The sequence below is a fragment of the Furipterus horrens genome, unplaced genomic scaffold (assembly GCF_987537825.1).
Source record: "Furipterus horrens unplaced genomic scaffold, mFurHor1.1.pri manual_scaffold_2, whole genome shotgun sequence".
NCBI lineage: Eukaryota > Metazoa > Chordata > Mammalia > Chiroptera > Furipteridae > Furipterus > Furipterus horrens.
The window spans coordinates 32,722,670-32,742,499 of NW_028327172.1; the positions used below are offsets into that span (position 1 = coordinate 32,722,670).

Here is a 19,830-nt window from a genome sequence, read left to right on the forward strand (position 1 = left end):
CTGAGGTTCTTGGGCCATCGGATGAGGCTTCCACAGCAGCCTTTCAGTCTCTGCGGCTCAGCCAGGGCCTCATTAGACCAACAGCCCTAGGGGAATCTGAACCCAGGACCAGGGTGACAATGGTACCTCAGGTAGCCAGATCTAAGCCCTAGTAAGTGCCTCTTGGGTGCCAGACACCATGCGGGGGATTTGCCCTTCTGAGACTCAACTTCTTTCACACATGAGGAAAGAGGCTCAGACAGATGACACTTGTCCCAGTCCACACTGAGGCAAAGTGGAGACCAAAACGCAGGCCCAGCCAAGTCCAAGGCCTGTGCTCTCTCCTCTACCATGTCCCCTCCCAACACTCCCCCTGCCCTTGAGATGGTCACCTCATCCCACACACACACGGTGCTGCTGTGAGCCATATTTTCTCCCGCACAAATTATCTTTCTGCCTCTGGGCTCAGTGGATTCTCCCAACATTGCTGAGAGGCAGGGGACATCATTGTATGTAATTATAATGAAGAAGCTAAGGCCTAGAAAGACGAGGGCCATGCTCCAGGTGTAGGGACAGGTCAGGGGGCAAGTTAGGAGCACCATGGCAACACGGGAGAAGCATGTGGCCCAGGGCCGGCCCTGAGCAGACAGATGACAGCCTCATGGGCTTCCAAGAGCCCAGCCCTCAGCTCTGTCTCTGCCCAGGGCTCTTGATGGCTCCAGGTGGCCCAGCAGGTGACCGTGTTCCTCAGAGCTGCTTAGAGAACCCCTGAGGCTGAACATAAAACCATCTCTAAGTGGTAAGATGCTGGCCCTGGTGGGAGGCTGTGGTCTAAATTGTGTTCACACTCCTGCCCTGATCACAAGGCCCAAGGGAGTCACACTTCCCAATTCTGCCACCTGTGGGGGTAGAAAAACTCCCTGGGGGGTCACTAAGCCTCCCAGATCCCAGCAGCCTCTTATAGACATTAGGTTCATATTCTCTAAACCTCGTGGGGTAAGGCCAGTGTCCGCGGAGCACCCCAGAAAGCGGCCTCCGATGCCTAACGGCAAGAATGTGGCAGTGGCTGTCTGGCACACCTGTGCAGTGCCATGTCTGTGCTGAAAGACTTTCTGTAGCTGATTTCATTTGGTCTCATAGCAGTCCCTTGAAGTGGGGGCTCTTGTTATCCCCCTTCACAGCTGAGGTGGCTGAAGCTTGCAGAGGTCACACAGCTCATAATCAGCAAAGCCAGGTCTGGACCTAGGCACTTCGGCTCCAGTCTGCCCCATAACCACTACGCCAACCATCTTCTCTCAGCACACCTGGAGTGAGAGCCAGGTGAGCAGCCATCAGGGGCGATGTGAACGCGAAATTGTTGATAGGACTTGGTCTGAAAGGGCTCCTCACCTCGGGCCCCTTCACCAACTTCTCTTCAGCTCCACACCACCCTCAGGGAACAGCTCACCCCTTAGTGTGGTGGCAGCCAGGGTGGCCCCACCTTCTCCTGGGCATAGCTGGCCTTTAGGGAGATGACAGAAGTCCCTTATTATGGTGAGACAGGAGCCCCCTTTCTGAGGCCCTGCTCCCCAGAGGTCCAGATTGTGCAGCCACAGTGGCCTGGGAGGGGAGGGGGCAGCAGTGCAGATGTGACACAGCCCAGCAATGTGCTGGCACATTCAGGGAGCCCAAGGGCAGGGAGCCTGATGGGCTGTGGGGAGCTCTGCTCTGCTCTTGCTGACCTGCCACTGGCCCCTGGCTCTCTAAGCCTGACCCTGGACACTGGTCTCTTCCTGTGTCTTGAGTCCCAGGCACACATCTGCTCAGGGCACGTCACCTTCCCTCTGTTCCCCAGATGTCACATCTCTTCCTCCTGCACCTCCTTCAAGTCTTTGCTTGAAACACCCCCTGCTCAGTGAGCCCTCCCTGCCTAAAGCTGCCACCACCAGTACCTCCTGGGTCCTCGCCTCCATCCTCTACCTCCATAGCACTTCTCACCATCTGACACACTATAGTCCACATGTTCATTTGTTCCTTTTTATTCGCCTTCCACTGAATACAAGCTTGTTGAGGGAAGGTATTTTTGATTGTTGTTCTTTGCTCTATTCCCAGCTTCTAGGACAATGCTAACAGCAGTCCTGGGCAGGGGAACTATATAGACTGTCCTTGTGTGCAGAGTAGGGGTGCAGAGAGAAGTCCCTTCTGCACTGTGGAGGGGGAAGGCAAGAGGTAAAGTGGGGGCTGCACCATGGGCAGTAGGCCAGAGGTTTGTGGGCTAGAGCCAGAGCCAGGGTGAAGCAAGACCAGGGCTTCCAGGCCAGCAGGGTCTGGGTCTCACCTGGGTGGAAGGGGCATCTGAGGTCCTGCATAAGCTTAACTGCCATGAACCAGGCCGAAGCAGCATCTGAGCTGGGGCCAGTGAGGCTGGCTCCTGCAGCCCCCTGAGCTCAGCTGTCTGGGGCTGCTGCAGCTAATATTAGCGTGTCCCCATTCAGCCTGGCGTCGGTGTGGCGAGGCAGCCCAGCCCCAGGGTGGGTACTACCCACTGGCACCAGCAGGATCCCCAGGCCCTAGCCCCTGGCCTCCAGCAACTCCTAGTGTCTGCCTGGCCCCTGCTGCCACTGCTCCTTGTGCCTGAGCGCCCCTGCTTTAATCCTGCAGTGCGGTGCATGCCTCCACCTGCCAGCCTCACCACACAGGCATGCTTGTCAACATCACAGGTCCCTGGGCTTGGCTCCCAACTACAGCCTGGTGTCAGAGGCCCTCCTTCCCTCCTCCTCTGCAGGTCCAAGTTCCACCATTCATCTCTCTCATTCCCCCAGTACAGCTGGGCAGGGAGGCAGAGCACAGGTGAGCAGTTCATCCCAACAGGCGGGGACATTGAGGCTCAGAGGGGAGCACAACCTGTCCAGGACACACAACAGGTGTGTGGCAGAATGAAGACAGAATCCAGGTCTGCTTCCCAGGGTAATGCCCCTGAAATCTGGCCCCTGGAGCCAGACTCTGGAAAGAGGAATCCTCAGGGCCAAGGCAGGTGAGGTGACCCCTGGAGAGGCATCTGAAGGGAGAGTCACTTGCTGAAAGAAGGAAGCAGACAAGGAACAGGTGAGGGTTTGTCTGTATCTTTTAGAGCCAAGTGCTGATAAAAAGACAATAATGGAACCTGTGGTAATTGAGCACTTATTACGTTCATGGTTCTAGGCTAAGTGCTTAACACATTCAATCCTCACCACTTCCTTATGAGTCAGGTGCTATTAATATCCCTCTCTTGAGGCACAGACAGGTTAAGAACTTGTCCAAGGTCACACAGCTTGGGAGTGGTTGAGCTGGGATTCAAACACAGGTTTCCTGACTCAAGAGGCTGTGCTCTTGGGAGAGAAAAAGGCCTCGGGTCATATTGCCAAGGTCAGGTAGCCAGGAAGTGGGGGCCGGCCATGAAGCCCACCCACTTTCTACTGAAGACATAACCAAGGCTCAAAGCAGGGGGACTGGGACAAAAAAGTACGCTAGGCCTTTGTGGGGCAGAATCTGTGTTGAAAACCAGTAATTGATGCCTAGAACTTCCCACCAACACAGCTGCTAGAGGAAAGGGGCCAATTGGATGGGGAAAGAGACAGGAGGACAGAGAAAAAAACCTGGCTGTCTATCAGGAGAAACAAAGTCCTAAGGGAGATGGACTTGGGCATTAGGCTGGGCCAGGTGGACCTGGGAATTCAGTGTCCCTGCAATGTCACCATTCTAAAAGCTTGCACATCCTGGCTTTAGAAAATAGTTTGTTAGCCTCTGAGCTACAGTTGTTGGTAGTGGTTGGGCTAATGCCACGTGAGGGAGGAGTTTAGAGAGATGGAGAGGCCAGCATGTGTAGAGCCTCACCTGGCCCTGGGCAGTGACAATGGCAGGTGCAACCCTAGTACTGCCTCAATGTCTGCAGCCCCATCATGACTGAAGACTTGTGGGATGGAGCGCCAGGCAGCAGCAGACTCGAGGGTGTTGTGCCAACGTCTGGCCTATGTCTTGAACTGTGGCCTCCTTATCCATTCTTTCAATCAATATTTACTTAACACCCACTGTATACCAGACCCTGTTCTAGGTGCCAAGCACAGAACAAAAATCCCTGTCCTCGTGGAGCTCACATTCTAGTGGGGGAAACAGACAAGAAACAAGGTAAGTAGGTATAATATAGTTAGATGGCAGGAAACGCCAACGAGAAAACAGACAAGCACAGGCAGTGTGCTGGGGGGAGTCAAGGAGGCCAGAGGGACAGGCAGGCGCTGGAGCTCGTGTGGAGACGGGAAGGAGCTCCTTATAACCCTCATGAGGACTTGGGCTCCTCCCCTGCGTGAGGACAGAGCCAGGTGGCTCAGTGTGACTAACATTGTACCAGGACGGCCCTGACTGCGCTGTGGAGAGGTGCTGGCAAGAACAGAGTTGGGGAGGACGGTTTGCAGCAATCCAGGGGACAGAAGATGTGGCTTCAATCAGGCAGGTAGCAGTGAAGGTGATGAGACGTGGTTGGGTTCTGGGTAAGTTTTCAGCGTGAGGACAACAGGATTGGCTGAGGCATGAGAGAAAGGGAAGAGTCCAGGTTGATGACGGGTTTTTGGTCTGAGCAACTGGATGCAGCTGCCACTTACTGAGCTGGGGCCTCACCTCCAGGCCCATCACCCTGAAGCCAATGTCGTGGGCACCAGAATCAGCCACAAAGCTCTGCCACCCTGGATGCGCTCATCCATGCCTCTCTGCATCCTGACGCTTCCCCTCGACTGGGAACTGTTTACCTGCATCAGCACTTCAGAACCTAATGTGTGTATGATTCATCTGGGACTCTTGTTAAAATGCAGATTCTGAATCAATATGTCTGGCAGGAGTGTGGGGGAGGGGATGCTAAACTCTTCTTTTCTAGCAATTGCCCAGGGGATGTTGGTGCTTTGGTCAGGGGACCCCAATGAGTAGCAAGAGCACCCATGTGCCCTACTGCAGACCCTTCCTCTCTGAGCATCTGCATCACCTGGGAGTGGAAACCTCCTGACCCTAAGATCTAAGAACCAAATTGTTGCTGGACACAGAGCCCAGGAGCTTGACCTTTTTCGAAACATCCCAAGTAGTCTGAGAGTCAGCCGTGGGTGGGAGTCCTCCACCAACCATCCCTGCAGCCCCCGTACAAACAGCCCTGCTCAGCCCCATCCAGGCACAGAGGCTCTCGCTGCTCCCCTCTCCACAGTGCCCCTACACCATCGAAGCTAGCTCCCCGCCCCTGCTCCAGCCCCTACAGCCTGGCACAGAGCCTCCCCTCTGAATGCACCTTTCTGCAACTCTCAGAGGAAGGACAGCCAAGAGAAGGGCCTGAGCAAGCACACCCTAAAGAGGTGGACCCCCCAGGTCTGTGCCTGAGAAAGGGCTGGGTGAGTCTGACATGCTACTCATGGCTCACAGGGGCCCAGCACTAGAACAGACCCCAAATAGAACAGAATTCCTATGTCTTGAATGAATGAATGAGAGCAGGTGAGGGAGCCTGAATGAATGTAGGAGGAAGCTCTGTAGAGCCCCCTGCCCTGGGCTCCTACCACTGGGCATTAGCACCCTCACCAGGAGAGCTCACACGTGCCTTAGAGAAGAGCTGAGGATGAGGAAGGAGAACTAGGGAAGGACTAACTTGGCTTCCACAGCACATCTGGGATGCAGAAGCCCAGAATTCTTCAACTCTTGAAATGTTGGACGTGGGAAGGAACTTGGCAGGCATTTAGAATGACCTCTGTATTTTACAGGTGGAGAAATTACAGCCTGAAGGGACGATGGAACTTGCCCAAGGGAACCTAGTAATTTAATGGCCTGGGTACAAACATTGCTCTGGCCCAGTTGTATGAAACCCACAACTGAGGTCTTGTCTGGGGCCTCATCTCTCTTCGTACCTGAGCAGGTTCCTAACCCTGAGGACCCGCCTGTCCCCAGCCACAAGCCTCCATAGCTGACCCATCATGTAAGTCTGTGACTCCATGCCCAACCCAAACCCTTCACTCTTAAAGAAGGTTACCAAGGACCAGAGCAGCTAAGCTAAGCATTAGGGACCTTGAGGGATGGTTTTTCAAGTCCAGCAGAAACTAGAAAGTACAATGATGGAGGGGAAGAGATGAGCAGAAACCTGCAGGTTGGAATGAAAGCTGAAAATGAGGCATCCAGGGAGGAACCCAGCAGAGGGAGCAGCCGGAGACAAGGCAGGTTCCAGAGCAGAGGGCCTCGAATGCTGAGCTGAGGGGGAGCCAGCATTCCCACCATGCATCACCTCCTGCAGAGTAACTTCTGATCCTTCCTGAGCTCCAGCGTCTCCCTGCAGGCCAGATGGAGTCTGTAGGTGGGGGCAGTTGAGGCACCTCCTGAAAACCCTCCTCCTGAGGGTGGCCAGAGCATTCTCTTAGCCCCTCCTGGCCGAACCCTCGCTTGCCATTGTTTGGGGCCAGAAATGGCTGAGCAAGTTTCCCCGAAAAGTTGTTGGGAAAGAGTGTTTGGTGGGGGAGGGAGGGAACCAGATAAACGCCTGGGCCACAGCAAGCTACAGACCTCACAATCCCTGGAAGCGCCTGCAGGCAGTACTGAGCTGTGGTTCTGGACAGAGCTCCAGGGTCAGGCAGATCCAGGTCTGAATGCTGGCTCTACAAGTGACCTTGGATAAATTCCTAAACTTCCCTGAGACTCAGCAGCCTCCTCTGTGACATTGGCAGGCTAATAATAATACAGCTCCACAGGAGTTTTGTGAGAATGAAATGAGAATATGTAAATCAAACCCTTCAGACTTCTGACACATAGTAAGTGCTTTAGTAAATAGTAGATAGTAGCCATTAATATCATGATTCAAGAAAGGAAGCGGGTTCTGGGAAATCCTGCTTGGGGGTTGATAAGAACAAGATTTTGACCAATCTAGGTAGATTGACCTGTGGAGGTCTCAACTAGCTGTGCAGGACCCTGCGGGTGGAGTGGGGAAGAGAGGTGGGAGGCAGGTAACTGCTTGTTCTCCCTCCCTCGGGGGAGTAAGTAAAGGGAGCTGTAGGAGAATGACACAGGTCAGATGTGGTGTTCTTTGAAAACTGAGAACCAAAGGAAATGCGAACAGCCAGACCCTGGGCCAAGAGGCTTAGGGTGTGATTTTGAGTTTTGCTGTTTCCCTGTGTGGTCTCAGGCAAGTGTCTTCCCCTCTCTGAGCCTGTTTCTCCTCCACTAGATGAGAATAGTGGCTAGAGGTGGCTTGGGAGTACCCATCTGCCCCAATAGTCCTGTGTATTTGGAAGGTGGTCCCTCCCAACCAAGTGGTTCCCCTATTAAATAAGGACTGGGCAGCCAACAGTCCCTGGAACTTCTTTTAGCCCCCCCTTTCCTCTGAGCCTGCACCCAGGGAAGAAAAGCTTAGGCCAGGGTGGTGGCCAGGCTGGCCTTGGGGCTGATGGGAGGCAGCGGCTTGAGGCCCTGACCTTTTGGTCCAGAGTGAATACACTGGTCATGGGACTGCTCAGAATAGCCCTAGCACTTTACTCAGCTGTCTTGGAAGTTCCTGAGCTCTCTGGCCCAGGCAACAGGCCCTGAAATGAGCCCCCACAAACCCCCTCCCCCACCACTGAGACAGCCTGCCCCCTTCTTTGGAAAGCTTGAGCTAATCTCCTCCAAAGTTTCTGGCAGATGCCAGAAACCTCCTGCCTAGGGCTAGGGAGCACAGGCTCCTGCCCCCAGAGCACCAGACTCCAAACATTCCCTGAGATGTCTTAAGGTAGATGGGGGTTCACAGGCTACTTAGAGGCCTGGGTTTCTGAACCAGCCCCCCAAATAACCTGCTGATCTGTGACCTTGGGTAAAGCACTCCTTTCTGGGCCTCAGCTTCCTCATCTGTCATAAATAATAGCTCCTATTATATTGCACAAATAAGAAGCTTAGAGACTAGAAGGGGAGACAAACTTGAATCAAGCAAGGCTGCTAATGAACATTTTATTACAAACCAGGTAGCTTCTCTGAAGGGAAGGACTCTGGTTCTCAATCCTGACCCAGGCTGTGGAGTCTGGGAAGGCATCGCTGAGGAACTGATGCTTGAGACAGGGTGTGAAGGAGGAAAGAGTGCTCCTGCTAGCAGGAATAGCATGTGCAAAGGCCCTGAGGCAGGCAGACCTGGCACATGCAAGAAACTGAAATGAGGCCAGGGTGGCTGGAGCTCAGTGAGTGATGAGGACAGCCAGGCCAGAAGAGACTGGAAAAGCAGGCATGTGTGAACTGGGGAAGCACAGAAAGGTTTTCTGCAAACAAGAAGGTGAGTTGATAGACTGGTGAGTTGAGAGACCTCTGTGACTGCCAAGTGGAGAATGAACTGGAGGTGCAGGGACTGGAGGTGGACGAGCAGTCAGGAAGTTGTTGGAGAGGCTGACCTGAGGGAAACAGTGGTGACTTGAAGCAGGAGGGTGGGCATGGAGCCAGAGGGTGAAGGATGAAGCCTAGAGAGTCACAGAGTAAAATGATAATACAACCAACAGGCATAATAACAGCGCCCAACATCAATTGAGCACTTAGTGCATGCCAGGTCCACTCTCCACATATTGCCTCAGCTAATCTTCCATCAGGCCTCTGGGGTGGGTTCTACCATTTTGCCCATTTTAGAGGTGAAGAGGCTGAGAGACTCGGTCTAGGAGATGCTGGGTTTGTGTCTTTCTTTACTAGGAGGGGAGTTGGGGGCGTGTGGGTTGGAGGGACCATTCAAACACATGAGGACACTTGTAAAAGCATCATGGGAAAGATGATGCATGGAGTATTCACTGTGGCAGGGAGCACTTCGAGTGGGGAACACACCCAGCCCCTTTGCCACTACTCATGGGTCTCCTTCATGTCACTGTGACACACTCTGGGACTCTGACCTGGGGAAGTGGGCTCTGAGGTGAGGGGGCAAGCTGCCCAGGAAGGTCCTGGTAGCAGCTCTGTCCCCAACCCCTCTGCATGCCAAGCCAAGGCTCCAAGAGCCCTGTGTCTGCTTGAACCCAAGGGAGAAACAGAAGTCTCTGGCTGGGCTCATCATCCCCACCACCAGGTGAATTTCCTTCCCAGGGAGTTGAGAAGATGTTGAACTACATCAGGTCCTATAGAGGTGGGACAAGGCTTAGTGACAAAGACCTGGGGTCAGAGGAGAGGTGGGCAGTGGGGTGGATGGAGGTGGTGCTTCCATTGGCATTTTGGAAGGTCAAGTGACTCTGGAGAACAGATGTCCACACACACACACACACACACACGATACTCTCTAGCACAAGGAATACCATTGGCCCTAACGTGACATAGAACAATGTTCCTGATGACAACATGGAAATCATAGATAAAAGCCAAGGGTGTCAGACTTACACTGGCCCACAAGGAAGGGAGGAGGGCACGTTTCCAGTCAGGGCTGCCCCCAGCTGCCCCAACACAGTCCTGCCTGCTCCCACACTTCTATGACTTTGCATGCTAGGACTGCTGTTCCCTGCCACTGGCTGGCTAATTCCTGCTTGGCCCAGCATTACCTCTTCTGGGACAGTTATTACCCTCGTAGGCCCAGGAAGCTCCTTCACAGCCCTTACCACATAGTGTCATCATCATCTTTTGGTTGTGTGTGTTCAGGGCACTGCCCCTCACCCCAGAATACAAGCAGGGCTCCTCCGGTCACAGCTCATCTCCCCATCCCTCACCACATCAGCCTGGGTATCCAGAAAACCAGAGGAGAGAGGGGCCAGGGGACCAGCTGCTCCAGCTAGCACTGTCACCCCTGAAGAGTTCAGATGAGACCCCCCACCCCAGCCAAGGAGCCCCTGTCTCCCAGAGCCAACGCTAAGGCCTGGGTGAGGTGGCCTCCCCACCTGGCCCAAGCATCAACAACCTGCCAGGGCTCTGGAGCATTTCTATTGAGGATGGGAAATGAGGAGCCAGAGTGCTCACTAGCGCAGCTCAGAAGTTCCAGGAGAACAAGGCAGCAGGCAGGAAGCTGGGCTGGAGTTCTCTCTTCCTCAAGGTACACTTACGCCCAGGCAACCCATGGTCTCCTTCACATGTCACATACATGTATGTGCAGCAACATAGGCTCCCCCCACAGCCTCACATATAGTTTCACACTTGCCACACATATCCATGCACTCACACTCACCTCAAGTCTCTGACACCTCTCCCAAAATCTGACATACACACACACATGCATACACACATGGTATTTCTTACACATAGTCTTTTTCTTATATACGCACTCTCCCCACACAGTCTCATTCTCACACACAGCGTCTGTCTCTCAAAACACACACAATCTGTCTCTCTCACAGAATTGTCTGATAGAGACCCAGAAACTCACATGGTCAGTCTCACCACACACACACACACACACACACACACACACACACAGCACCAACCAACACACCCAGAGTTTCATACATATTTTTATTCTCATACAGTCTTTCTCACACACTTGAGGAGTCTCTTACACAGATTCTCTTACGCACACAGCTTTCCTTTCACATATACAATGTCACATGCATACAGGACTCTGGTCTAGAATCTACAATACAAATTTAAATCCCAGCCCACCAATTGGAAGAGGCTTGGGGCCCCCGTGGGGGAGGGGTAAACAAAGGTGACAGCAGCAGCAGCAGAGCAAAGATGGAGGGGGAGGGAGGGCGGGCAGCCGGCTAGTCTCTGCGCAGATGAGCTGCAGAGAGGCAGCGCAATGCAGCTAGGCCTGCTGGCGGGTGGCAAAAAGCCTGGGTTCTAATCCAGGCTCTGCCCTCAGCTCCTGTGTGTCCTTGGCAGGTCCCTTGCCCTCAGTGTCCTCCTCTGTCACCCAAGGATGTTGGAATGACTCTGTGAGGCTACTGAGGCTTGTCAGGGATCACCTTCTAACTCACCCCCCGCCCCCTCCACTGTCCACCTTTTCCCTCCGAGTCCACTCTTCAGTGGACACTCAATAGAATCAGGACTTTTCTGTAAGGTTTTATACACCAGCAAGGCTCCAAACCACACTAACCAGCCCGTTTATCCGCATTGGGAGACAGCCACCCCGCAGCCTAGGAATGTCCAGTGGGAGAAGATGGACAGAAGAAGGGGTTGGAACATGTCCCATATGACCCCTACCTATTCTGAAACCCAGGGACATAGGTCAGATACCTAAAGCTGAGCCCAAGGTGGCCAGCTCTGAGGAGGATGAGGTCCCAGGAGACCTGGTTCTGGTCCTGCTTAGTCTCTAGCTCCCTGGTGACCTTGGACAGGGTCCTCAATGGCAAAACAAGGAGTTTGGCTCTCTTCCTATTAGCCCCCCATACACATCTAGTGTAGGATTTAATATATAACACTCTGACCTGCTGCCCTCTCCTTAAAAGATATTAAAACATTGAGTGTTTTATCTCAATAACAAATCTACCAGGCCTGTGCCTAAACACAGCTTTCTTCTGAACCCAAGGCCCCCTCCCACACTGATCCTCAGCAACTGGGCAGACATTCTTGCCCCCTCCCCTGCTTCATCCTTCTCCCTCAGTTGTAGTGGGCAGGAGGAAGGCATGCAGAGCAGAGCAGTAAAGGAGAGTGGGCAGAGGCAAAGACTGGCAGGGTGAGGTGGCTATGGACAGGGGAGAGCCTCTGCTTTAAATTCCTAACTCTGATCCTCCCCTTCATGCCTTAGGCTCCATTCAGGCCTCTGAGGATAGAGTCCAGTGAGGGCAAGGGGTATCTCTCCCAAGGTCTCCCTTTGGGGCTTAGTCAAGTAGCAAAAACCCTTAGAATTCACCAGACCTCCCTCTCCTATTTTACAGATGAGGAAATGGATCCAGAGAGGCCACCTGAGGGGCCAAGGTCAACAGCAGGGTGCCCTTCCTCCCCTGTAACAGCCACAAGCTGCTGTCAGGAAAGGGGAGTGGCCCATGAAGACACACCCACCTCTCTCAGACCCTCTTCCTGTAGGTTCCCCCCTTAGGCCCCCTGTCTGCTCCTGACAGGTCCCAGAGGCATAAGTCCAGTGGCCCCCTCCAATACTCTGCCCTTTTGACAAGAAAGAATAGGCTCTGTTTCCAGGAGCAGGTTTCAGAGGAATCACATCCACCTCCCCACAGCCCAGTCCTATACCAACTGCCAGGCTATAGCCGTAATTAGCCATAAAGGTTCCCCCTGACCACCTCCTCAGAAAGGCCTGAGGTTGCTCCCTGGGGATAGGGGTCTGTCTCAAGTAGCAGACCCAGGCCTCAAGCCCTTGTCTGTGGGCCCTGGCTGGCTCCAGGTGCCCTTACCTGGGAAGAGAGAAGGGTGCCCAGCCTCCCTCCCCACGCCAAAATCCAAAGGGCTAATCAGACCTTCACAGTGCGCATCTGCAGAGACACAAACATGCATGCACAGGCATTCTTGCATACTCAAACATATACACATCTCATTCATTTTCACTACATTCTTTACCCACCCAGATACACATGGCCACACTTAACGTGAATATGCACCCACAATCTACTCACACACACAAACACACCCATTTGTACTTACTCATACATATTAAATCTGGAAATATAAACAGATCTTACATACGTACAAAACTAGTCACTCTCGAAAAAAAGCATCCCCTCTCTCACACACATACACGCATACCACATGCACCCCTTTCAGTTCTGACTCTCTAGGTGCCAGTTCTCGAATACATCCCCAGTCCCATCTTCTGATGGGTAAGTTGTCACTTACCCTCGCATAGCGGGATGAGTAGGGGTCCTCAAAGAGCGCCCAGATGCGCGGCTGCCAGCGGCGCCAGAAGCCACCAGGCCGTCCGTCTGGGGAGTCACTGAGCGCCAGGCGCTTGGTCATCTCCAGCTCGTCCTCGCCCTCGCCTGAGTCTCCAGGGCCGTCGGCGTCCGCGTCGTCAGCGCTGTTGTCCAGGGGAGCACCGCCAAAGCTGTCGAGCGCCTCCTCAGCGTCCCGGTGCTGGCGGTATGTCATCCAGCAGCAGGGTTCCACGTCGGTCTCGTCGATGCCCCAGAAAGCCAACTCCTCTTCGTAGAGAGGCCCGCACACGTCGGCCGGGCAGTGCAGCTTGCCCGTGCGGTAGTAGTTCAGAATGTGCGCGAAGACGCCAGGGTGGCGGTCGAAAAAGAACTCGTCGGCACGCGGGTCATAGTCGAAATGGCTGTGGGCGTCGGGCTCCGCCAGCCAGGCGAGCCGCGTGCCGGGCAGCGTACGCAACGTCGAGCGGTACGTCTGGTGGCGCGTGCCGCCCACGTTGATCACGATGCGCTCGCTCTCGTCCCCTTGGCCCATCGCGGCGCCCCCTTAGGCATGGCGCGGCCCAGCGACACCCATGGGAGCGGCCGCCAGGGGGAGTTGGCGCCGGGGAGGGGGGCGCGCGGCCTCCTCCCCCCTCCCCCCAGCCGTCGGGGGGTACAGAGGAACGCGGCTCTGGCAACCCCAAGAGCGACGCAAGCCCCTCAGGGAGCCTTCTGTCGGGTGCTGGTCCAGGGGAGTGGGCGCGGAATCCCAAGGGTCTCTAGGCGCCAGATGTAGGAGAGAGCTGGTCCGGCTGCGGAGGAGGCAGAGGAGGAAAGAAGGGCGGGAGACAGGGAAGGAAGAAGGGATGGGGGTGGGGGGGGCGGCGCTCAGCTGCGAGCCCTGGGAGGAGGGAAAAGAGGGTGGGGGGACCAGGCTCCCATCCCCATCTCAGCGGGAAAATGTAGAAATCGACACAAAGCTTTTGTAGGTAAGGTCAGCTGCTCCCAGGACAGACAGACAGACCAGCCCCCGGAAGGGTGAAGGGGAGAGGGAACCGGGAAATTCGTGCTCTGTTTTGCGGTGGTCGCTGCAGCGCGCTCTCGACGCTGGGGAGATGGATGCCTTCCTCCTTGCGTGGACGGGCTGCAGCTAGGGGCGCAGGGCGCGCTCCGGCCCCCTCCCTCTTTCCTTGCTTGGCTGCCTGCTCCCCCAGGCGGCGGGCGCGCCTGCCCGCCTGCCCGCCCTCCTCGCTCCTTCTCCCCGCCTCTTGAAAGAGATGGCGGGCCCCCTGGACTGGGGCTCCCGGAACGCTGCTCGGTGCGGTTGCGGTGGAGCGCGGCGCTAGGTGCGCTCCGGCTCAAGCTGCGGTTCCGCTGGGCTGCGCTCGGACTCAGGCTCTGGCTTCGGCTGCGGTGCTGAAGGGACAGCTCCCGGACTGTTGTGGAGCTGTGTGGTGCCCGGCAGGGGCTCTCCAGGCTGGGTTCGGTCTGCGGGGCCGGCGGGCACTGGCTCCGGTGCCTCTGCGCCCCGCGCTCCGCGCCCCGGCTCAGACAGGCGGTTGGCGCTGCTGGCTGAAGCGACGGGGCTGTGGTGGTCCGGCCCGGGAGGCGAGAGTGGTGGGTCGGGGCGCGGTTAGGCGAGGCCGGGCAGGGGAGGCGCGGAGCGGCCGCCGCCGCCGCCGCCGCCGCCGCCGCGACGCTGCTGCCGCCGGGGCTGCTGCTTGGCTTGCTTGCTCGCTTGCTCCCTTGCTCGCTCGCGCGGTCCGCGTCCAGCCCGCGGCTCTCCGGACACGGGCACACGGCGCGCGCAGCCGCACTCGCCCCCGGAGGGAGGCGCCGCGCTGGGTCCTAAAAAGCCCTGATTCCGCGCCCCCCTCCCAGTCCCGCGGGGAGTCGGGCCTCCCTCAACCCCGGCGCTGGGGGCGCCCGCCCCACAGGGCTCCTGCAGGTCCTGGGGGACCCGCCGACGCTCCGCCCTAGGGGGACTGCCACTTGCTGCCGGAGGGCTCTGGGAGGCATCTAGGCCAGCGTCCCCGGGTCAGACTGAGGTGAGAAAGGCGTCTGCCCTTGCCTCTCTCTTCAAACTAGGAACGGTCTTATCCCCTAGTGAACCGAGACCGCAATGAGAGACACCTTGACCCTGACCAGTATTGGCCACTCCAAGCAACTCTTTAACACTGACCGTTGTCACGGAATTTGGAGCCTACACGATCCTTTCAGAAGTACTCTCTTGCAAGGACCTCAAAATAAGACTCCCCCCGCCCCGCCCCCTCCCCTCCTCGCCAACAGACATGCTGTCCTCTAAGCTCTCTACTAACAATCTAATAATCCTGGATGCTTATTTGCCTTTTTCCACCCTTTGCTGACCTGGGGCCCTTCATACTCCAGCCTGACCCTAGTCTCCCATGAGTGCCACATATTCTACCACATTGATCCCGCTCACTGATCCTTCCACACAGTGCTGGACCCTTAAGTGGAGATCCCTTATGAGAAGGGCATTCTGCCCTTAGAGATCAGAAGGTGGTCCTGAATATTGACAATTGCGCCTCTCCCCATGGGACTTCAGCTGCCCTGGTTGGTAAGCTGATCCTGTGTCTGAGGGCTGGGTGAGGGCAGCTGCGTGCTGTGATTTCTACAGCTGCAAAGATGATCCTAGGGCTGGGAGTTGCAGATTGGGCCTCCAAGCCTTCCTAGCCCATGTTTGCCTCAGTTTACTCAATTGAGCAATCACTTCTTTACTCCATACTGGTTCCAGGCTCTGTCCCATGCACAGGAGCACAAGAGACCCTGCCCTTGAGGGTCTCTCAGACTGGGGTGAGGGGGGAAGAATGGTGGGTAGGTGGGCCTGGATAGAGCCAAGAAGGTCAGGCCCAGCTCCAGGGGTGGCTGTGCTGGGAAAGAGGCTTATTGATCTCAGCCCAGCTCAATCGAATACAAGGCTGCCTGGGCAGAGGGCGATTTAATTAAGAAGACACGAGGCTCTTATTTACCTGTTGGCACTTGCTAACTGTGCAGACAGCTGTCCCTTGACACTGACCTGCAAGAGACTGTTGTGCAGGCATCTCTTTCTTCACTTGGCCAGGGGAACCCCGGACTGGCCCCAGGGAAATCCGTGTGCAGTGGGGGAAAGATTTGGAGAAGTAGAAATGGTAGAGGAAGGCCAAGGGCAGAACAAGAGATGAGAGATAGGAGAGAAGGACAAGAGGCAAGACAGAGAGAGGCAGAGTTAGGGCAGAAACAGGGGTGGGGATGGACAGAGTTAAAGAGAAGGCTGGAGTATGGGGCTAGGATGGAGGGACCAGTCCTCCCTCCAGTGATTCCTCCAAGTGGGAGCTATTTTCCCTGCAATCTGAAAACAATGCAGGGGCGAGAGTGCTTTTAAGTTTTCTTCTCACTATGACCAAACGCTATCCCCTAACCCTAAAGAGGCCTGGCCTGGTGTGGCTCAGCCTGAACCTCATTCAAATCTCCTGGACATGGGCTCTCAGTAAGCTCTGCCCCAACTGAAAGAAATGATGAAACAGAGAAAAGGATACCCCAGAAGGAAGACAAAAGGAGAGACACAGAGAGATGGAGACATACACACATACACCTGGCTGGGAGAAACCAAGATGGGGAGAGACAAGAAAGAGGCCTTTCCAAACCTTCCCTTCCTTCCAGCCAGATGTTCACTGCTCTTCACTGCCCACAAAGACTTCTGTGATTCTGCCAGCCACACGCACCCAGGGCTCCATCCTTTCCCTCTTGTGAAGGACCACATGGGATCAAAGAATTACTCCCCAACCTTTACTCCAGCTCATCTCATTTCCAAAAAGTGACTATCAGTTCCTCTAGGGATGCTTCTTGTCTGCTTCCATCCACAGTGCCCAGAGGACAGGAGCTCCTCATTAAAGGCTAGATGATTTAAGAAAGGTCAGGAGAGGGGCCAGGGTTCTAGAACCCCAGCAGCAGAGGCCATAGGAGTTTGGAATCCTTAACTGAGGCCAAGTCAGAGGGAGGGCCTGAACCAGGGTCTCTCAGGGAGTTAGTGCAGAGCCCACTCAAGCCACTAACCCCTGGTGAGCACAATGGGGAGCTGAAGTGTGCCCCAGATGGTAGAAAGAACAAGGGGGAGAGGCAGAGAGAGGCAAAGGGCTCCTAGTGTGGGGAAGGAGCTCTGGTCATGCCTGCCCCGGGAGGATGTGCTAGGAAAAGAGGCAGGCTGTGGTTGGAGGGGAGGGGAGTGTCAAAGCATATCCATCACACCCCCACAACCCCTGTGAGGCAAGCAGAAAAGACTAAAAGAGAAGAGCCTCCTAGGTGGGAGAAGGTAGCTGCCTCTCAGGTGCTGCACACTGTCCCATTTTAGGGTTCTCACCTTCATCCTTGATGACACCCCCAGCCCAGACCTCAAAGAATGCCCCCACCTTCTCTATCCCAAGCAGGGACAGAAAAATCTCTTTTCTCACTTCCTCTTCGCACTGTAAGAAGGCTGGCATTTGCAAAAAGGCCAGAAAAACCAAGAGGACAAAGGCCCCAGAGAAATGAGAGTGAGCAGAGGACTTGCTGATAGAGGCTTAGCTTCTCACCCACAACCGGCAACCACAGACCCTCAGCCCAGCGGAGAACCTCACTCTTCTTCATTTTTGAGCAGTGCTCCCCTTACTCACAGCCATTTTCCCCCTCCTTGGTTTTGTGGTCCAAAACCAGGGTCTTTGGGATCAGTAGCTTGGCTGCAGGACAGTGAACTACCAAAGAGGTCATGGTGTTCAGTGGCTAGGAGCATAGCACCAGACTGCCTGGGCTCAAATCCCAGCTCCACCATTGACCAGCTGTGACCCTGGGCACATGACTCAATTTCTCTATGCCTCAATGTCTTTATTGTTGGATATGAATAATAATAATCCCTATACCTCAGCGCTGGAATTTCTCTTTAGACTAGAGGGGAGGGGTTGCTGGGCTCCAATGAGATCAGTGGTGGGACTGGCTTAGAGGGTGAACTGAGGCTGGACTAGAAAAAGGTGAAGGGAATCCTGAAGCCAAGTTTGGCCTATATTCTCACACATGGCACTTGCAGTCCTTTGATCTAGTCCTGCTAGGCTCTGGAACTGGCCCAAGGCCAGCCTCCAGGCCTCTGTCCAGGTTGGCACATCTCATATGCTGCTCTCCCAGATCCAGAGCTTTAGCGTTCTTGATGGGTTGGGGTGCCATCTTGTGGCCACATCCGGAAGCTAACCTAACGTGGGCACAGACAGTAGGCTTTGAAGTTATGGAAAGCAATAGGACAGGCATTTTCTCTCCAGACAGGAACGCCTCCTTTTAAGGGACAGGGGAGAGTGAACCTAAAGGTGCCATAGTGGGAGGAGACTGTGGCTGCCAAATCCATAGCTTGAGTACTGACCCTGGTAGCTAACCTGGGAATGGGTAGGTGTAGAGCAGATCCCAGATCTGTTAGGCCCTGGGAAGTCAAGAAAGGGGCTAAGGTGAAGAATACTCTGGAAAGTGCTAGACCAGTTTCCCATTTTGCATGATTGGCATTTGGACCAGATAATCAATCCTTTGTTGTAGGGGCTGTCCTGTGCATTGCAGGGTGTTTAGGAGCATTCCTGGCCTCTACCCACTAGATGTCAGTAGAATCCCTGCCCCAATCATGACAATCAAGGTCTAAGGTCACTGCCAAATGTTTTCTGGAGGGTAAAATGTCCTCCCTTTGAGAGAACCACTGACTAGACAGATTTGGTACAGATATCATTTCGTTGCTTACTAGCTGTGTAAACTAGTCACTTTTAACCTCTAGGCTTCTGTTTCCTCATCTGCATAAAGAAAATAATATTTTGTGAGGATTAAATAAAAGAGTGTCTCTCATTGAGCTTCCTCTCCTTCCCTCATTTCCCTTCCCCTGGACTGCCCACCCGTCCAACTTTGTGACCAGCCCTTACCCTCTTGAGCTCCTGCCATTTCTCAGCAACATCTACTCCTCAAAGGGTCAGTGTGGCCCAAGGGTCAGAGCATGAGCCCTGCCTAGGCTAGGTTTGGGGGAAAACGGGAGTGGGGGTTCCAGAGGGAAATGGTGGCTGTGGTGAAGGGTGCATGAGGATGTCAGGTGTGCAGACCTGTCAGGAAGGCAGGTGGGCATGGGCATTTCTGCAAGGGTGTCCCCAGAAGGACTGGCCAGGGGCCACTGAGTCCCCTAAAAGCAACTGGAGATGTGCGGCTATTCGAAGGGTCTTCCTCCCTCTTCAACTCCTTTGATAGGAGTCTTGTGGGTTCTTCTGTGTGTGCTCCTCCTGGTGGGCAGCTGTGTGTGAGTTAGTCTTTAGGTAAGCAAGGTCAGCTGTGTGTAGAAGTGGGTCCAGGTTTTGTGATGCCTGAAGTTTAAACATTTGGAGTCACTTTTCTTTCTTTCTTTTTTTTTTTTTTTTTTTTTGATCCTCACCAGAGGATATGTTTATTGATTTTAGAGAGGAAGGGAGGGAGAGAGAGAGAGAGAGAGAGAGAGAGAGAGAGAGAGAGAGAGAGAGAAAAGTCAATCAACTGCTTCCCATATGTGCCCCAACTGGGGATCGAACCCACAACCTAGGTATGTGTCCTGACCAGTCCTCAAACCCACAACGTTTTGGCAGACAGGATGATGCTTCAACCAATTGAGCAACATGGCCAGGATGAGAGTCATTCTTTTAAAAAAGGAAGAAAGAAAGAAATTTGGGCATAAAAATGAATATTTATTTAGACTTTGAAAGAAATCAGGACCAGATGCAAATTTCAGAAAGCTGACAAATAATATAAACATGAAAAATCCAAGGAAACTGGCTTAATATTTTTATTAACTGCCTGACACACCTACCTAATGCTTTTAAATAAGTTATAGTTACTCAGAAGCATTCATAATGCTAACAGAGTTGTACTTTTTTTTGCAATTACAGAATGATGTTCAGTGAACAAAACAACATTTATTACATAAAAGCTGCATCAAAGATGACTGAAAATGAAAAAAAAAATCATCTTTTCTGTGCACCAAAAAGAACCTACTTTAAATTTCCATGCCAATTCACAGCTTCTATATTTCAGGATTTGTGATTCTTGAAAATCCCACCAGGACAGGGCTATCTAAAGAAACATTCATGATATGCATGGGACCAGAATAGCTAAAACAATTTCAAAGAAGAAAAAGGCTGAAGAACTTACA

General features: G+C 54.0%; 1 protein-coding gene across 1 annotated transcript in view; it reads right to left on the reverse strand.

Moving 5' to 3' along the window:
* Window positions 1–14,348, reverse strand: part of KCNC1 (potassium voltage-gated channel subfamily C member 1) — a 42,112-nt gene extending 27,764 nt beyond the window's left edge. Inside the window, exon 1 of the mRNA XM_090263470.1 lies at window positions 12,649–14,348. Within this exon, the coding sequence (XP_090119596.1) occupies window positions 12,649–13,218 (570 nt within the window). The 5' untranslated portion in view covers window positions 13,219–14,348. The remainder of the gene's footprint in view (window positions 1–12,648) is intronic.
* Between the last annotated feature and the right edge of the window lie 5,482 nt (window positions 14,349–19,830).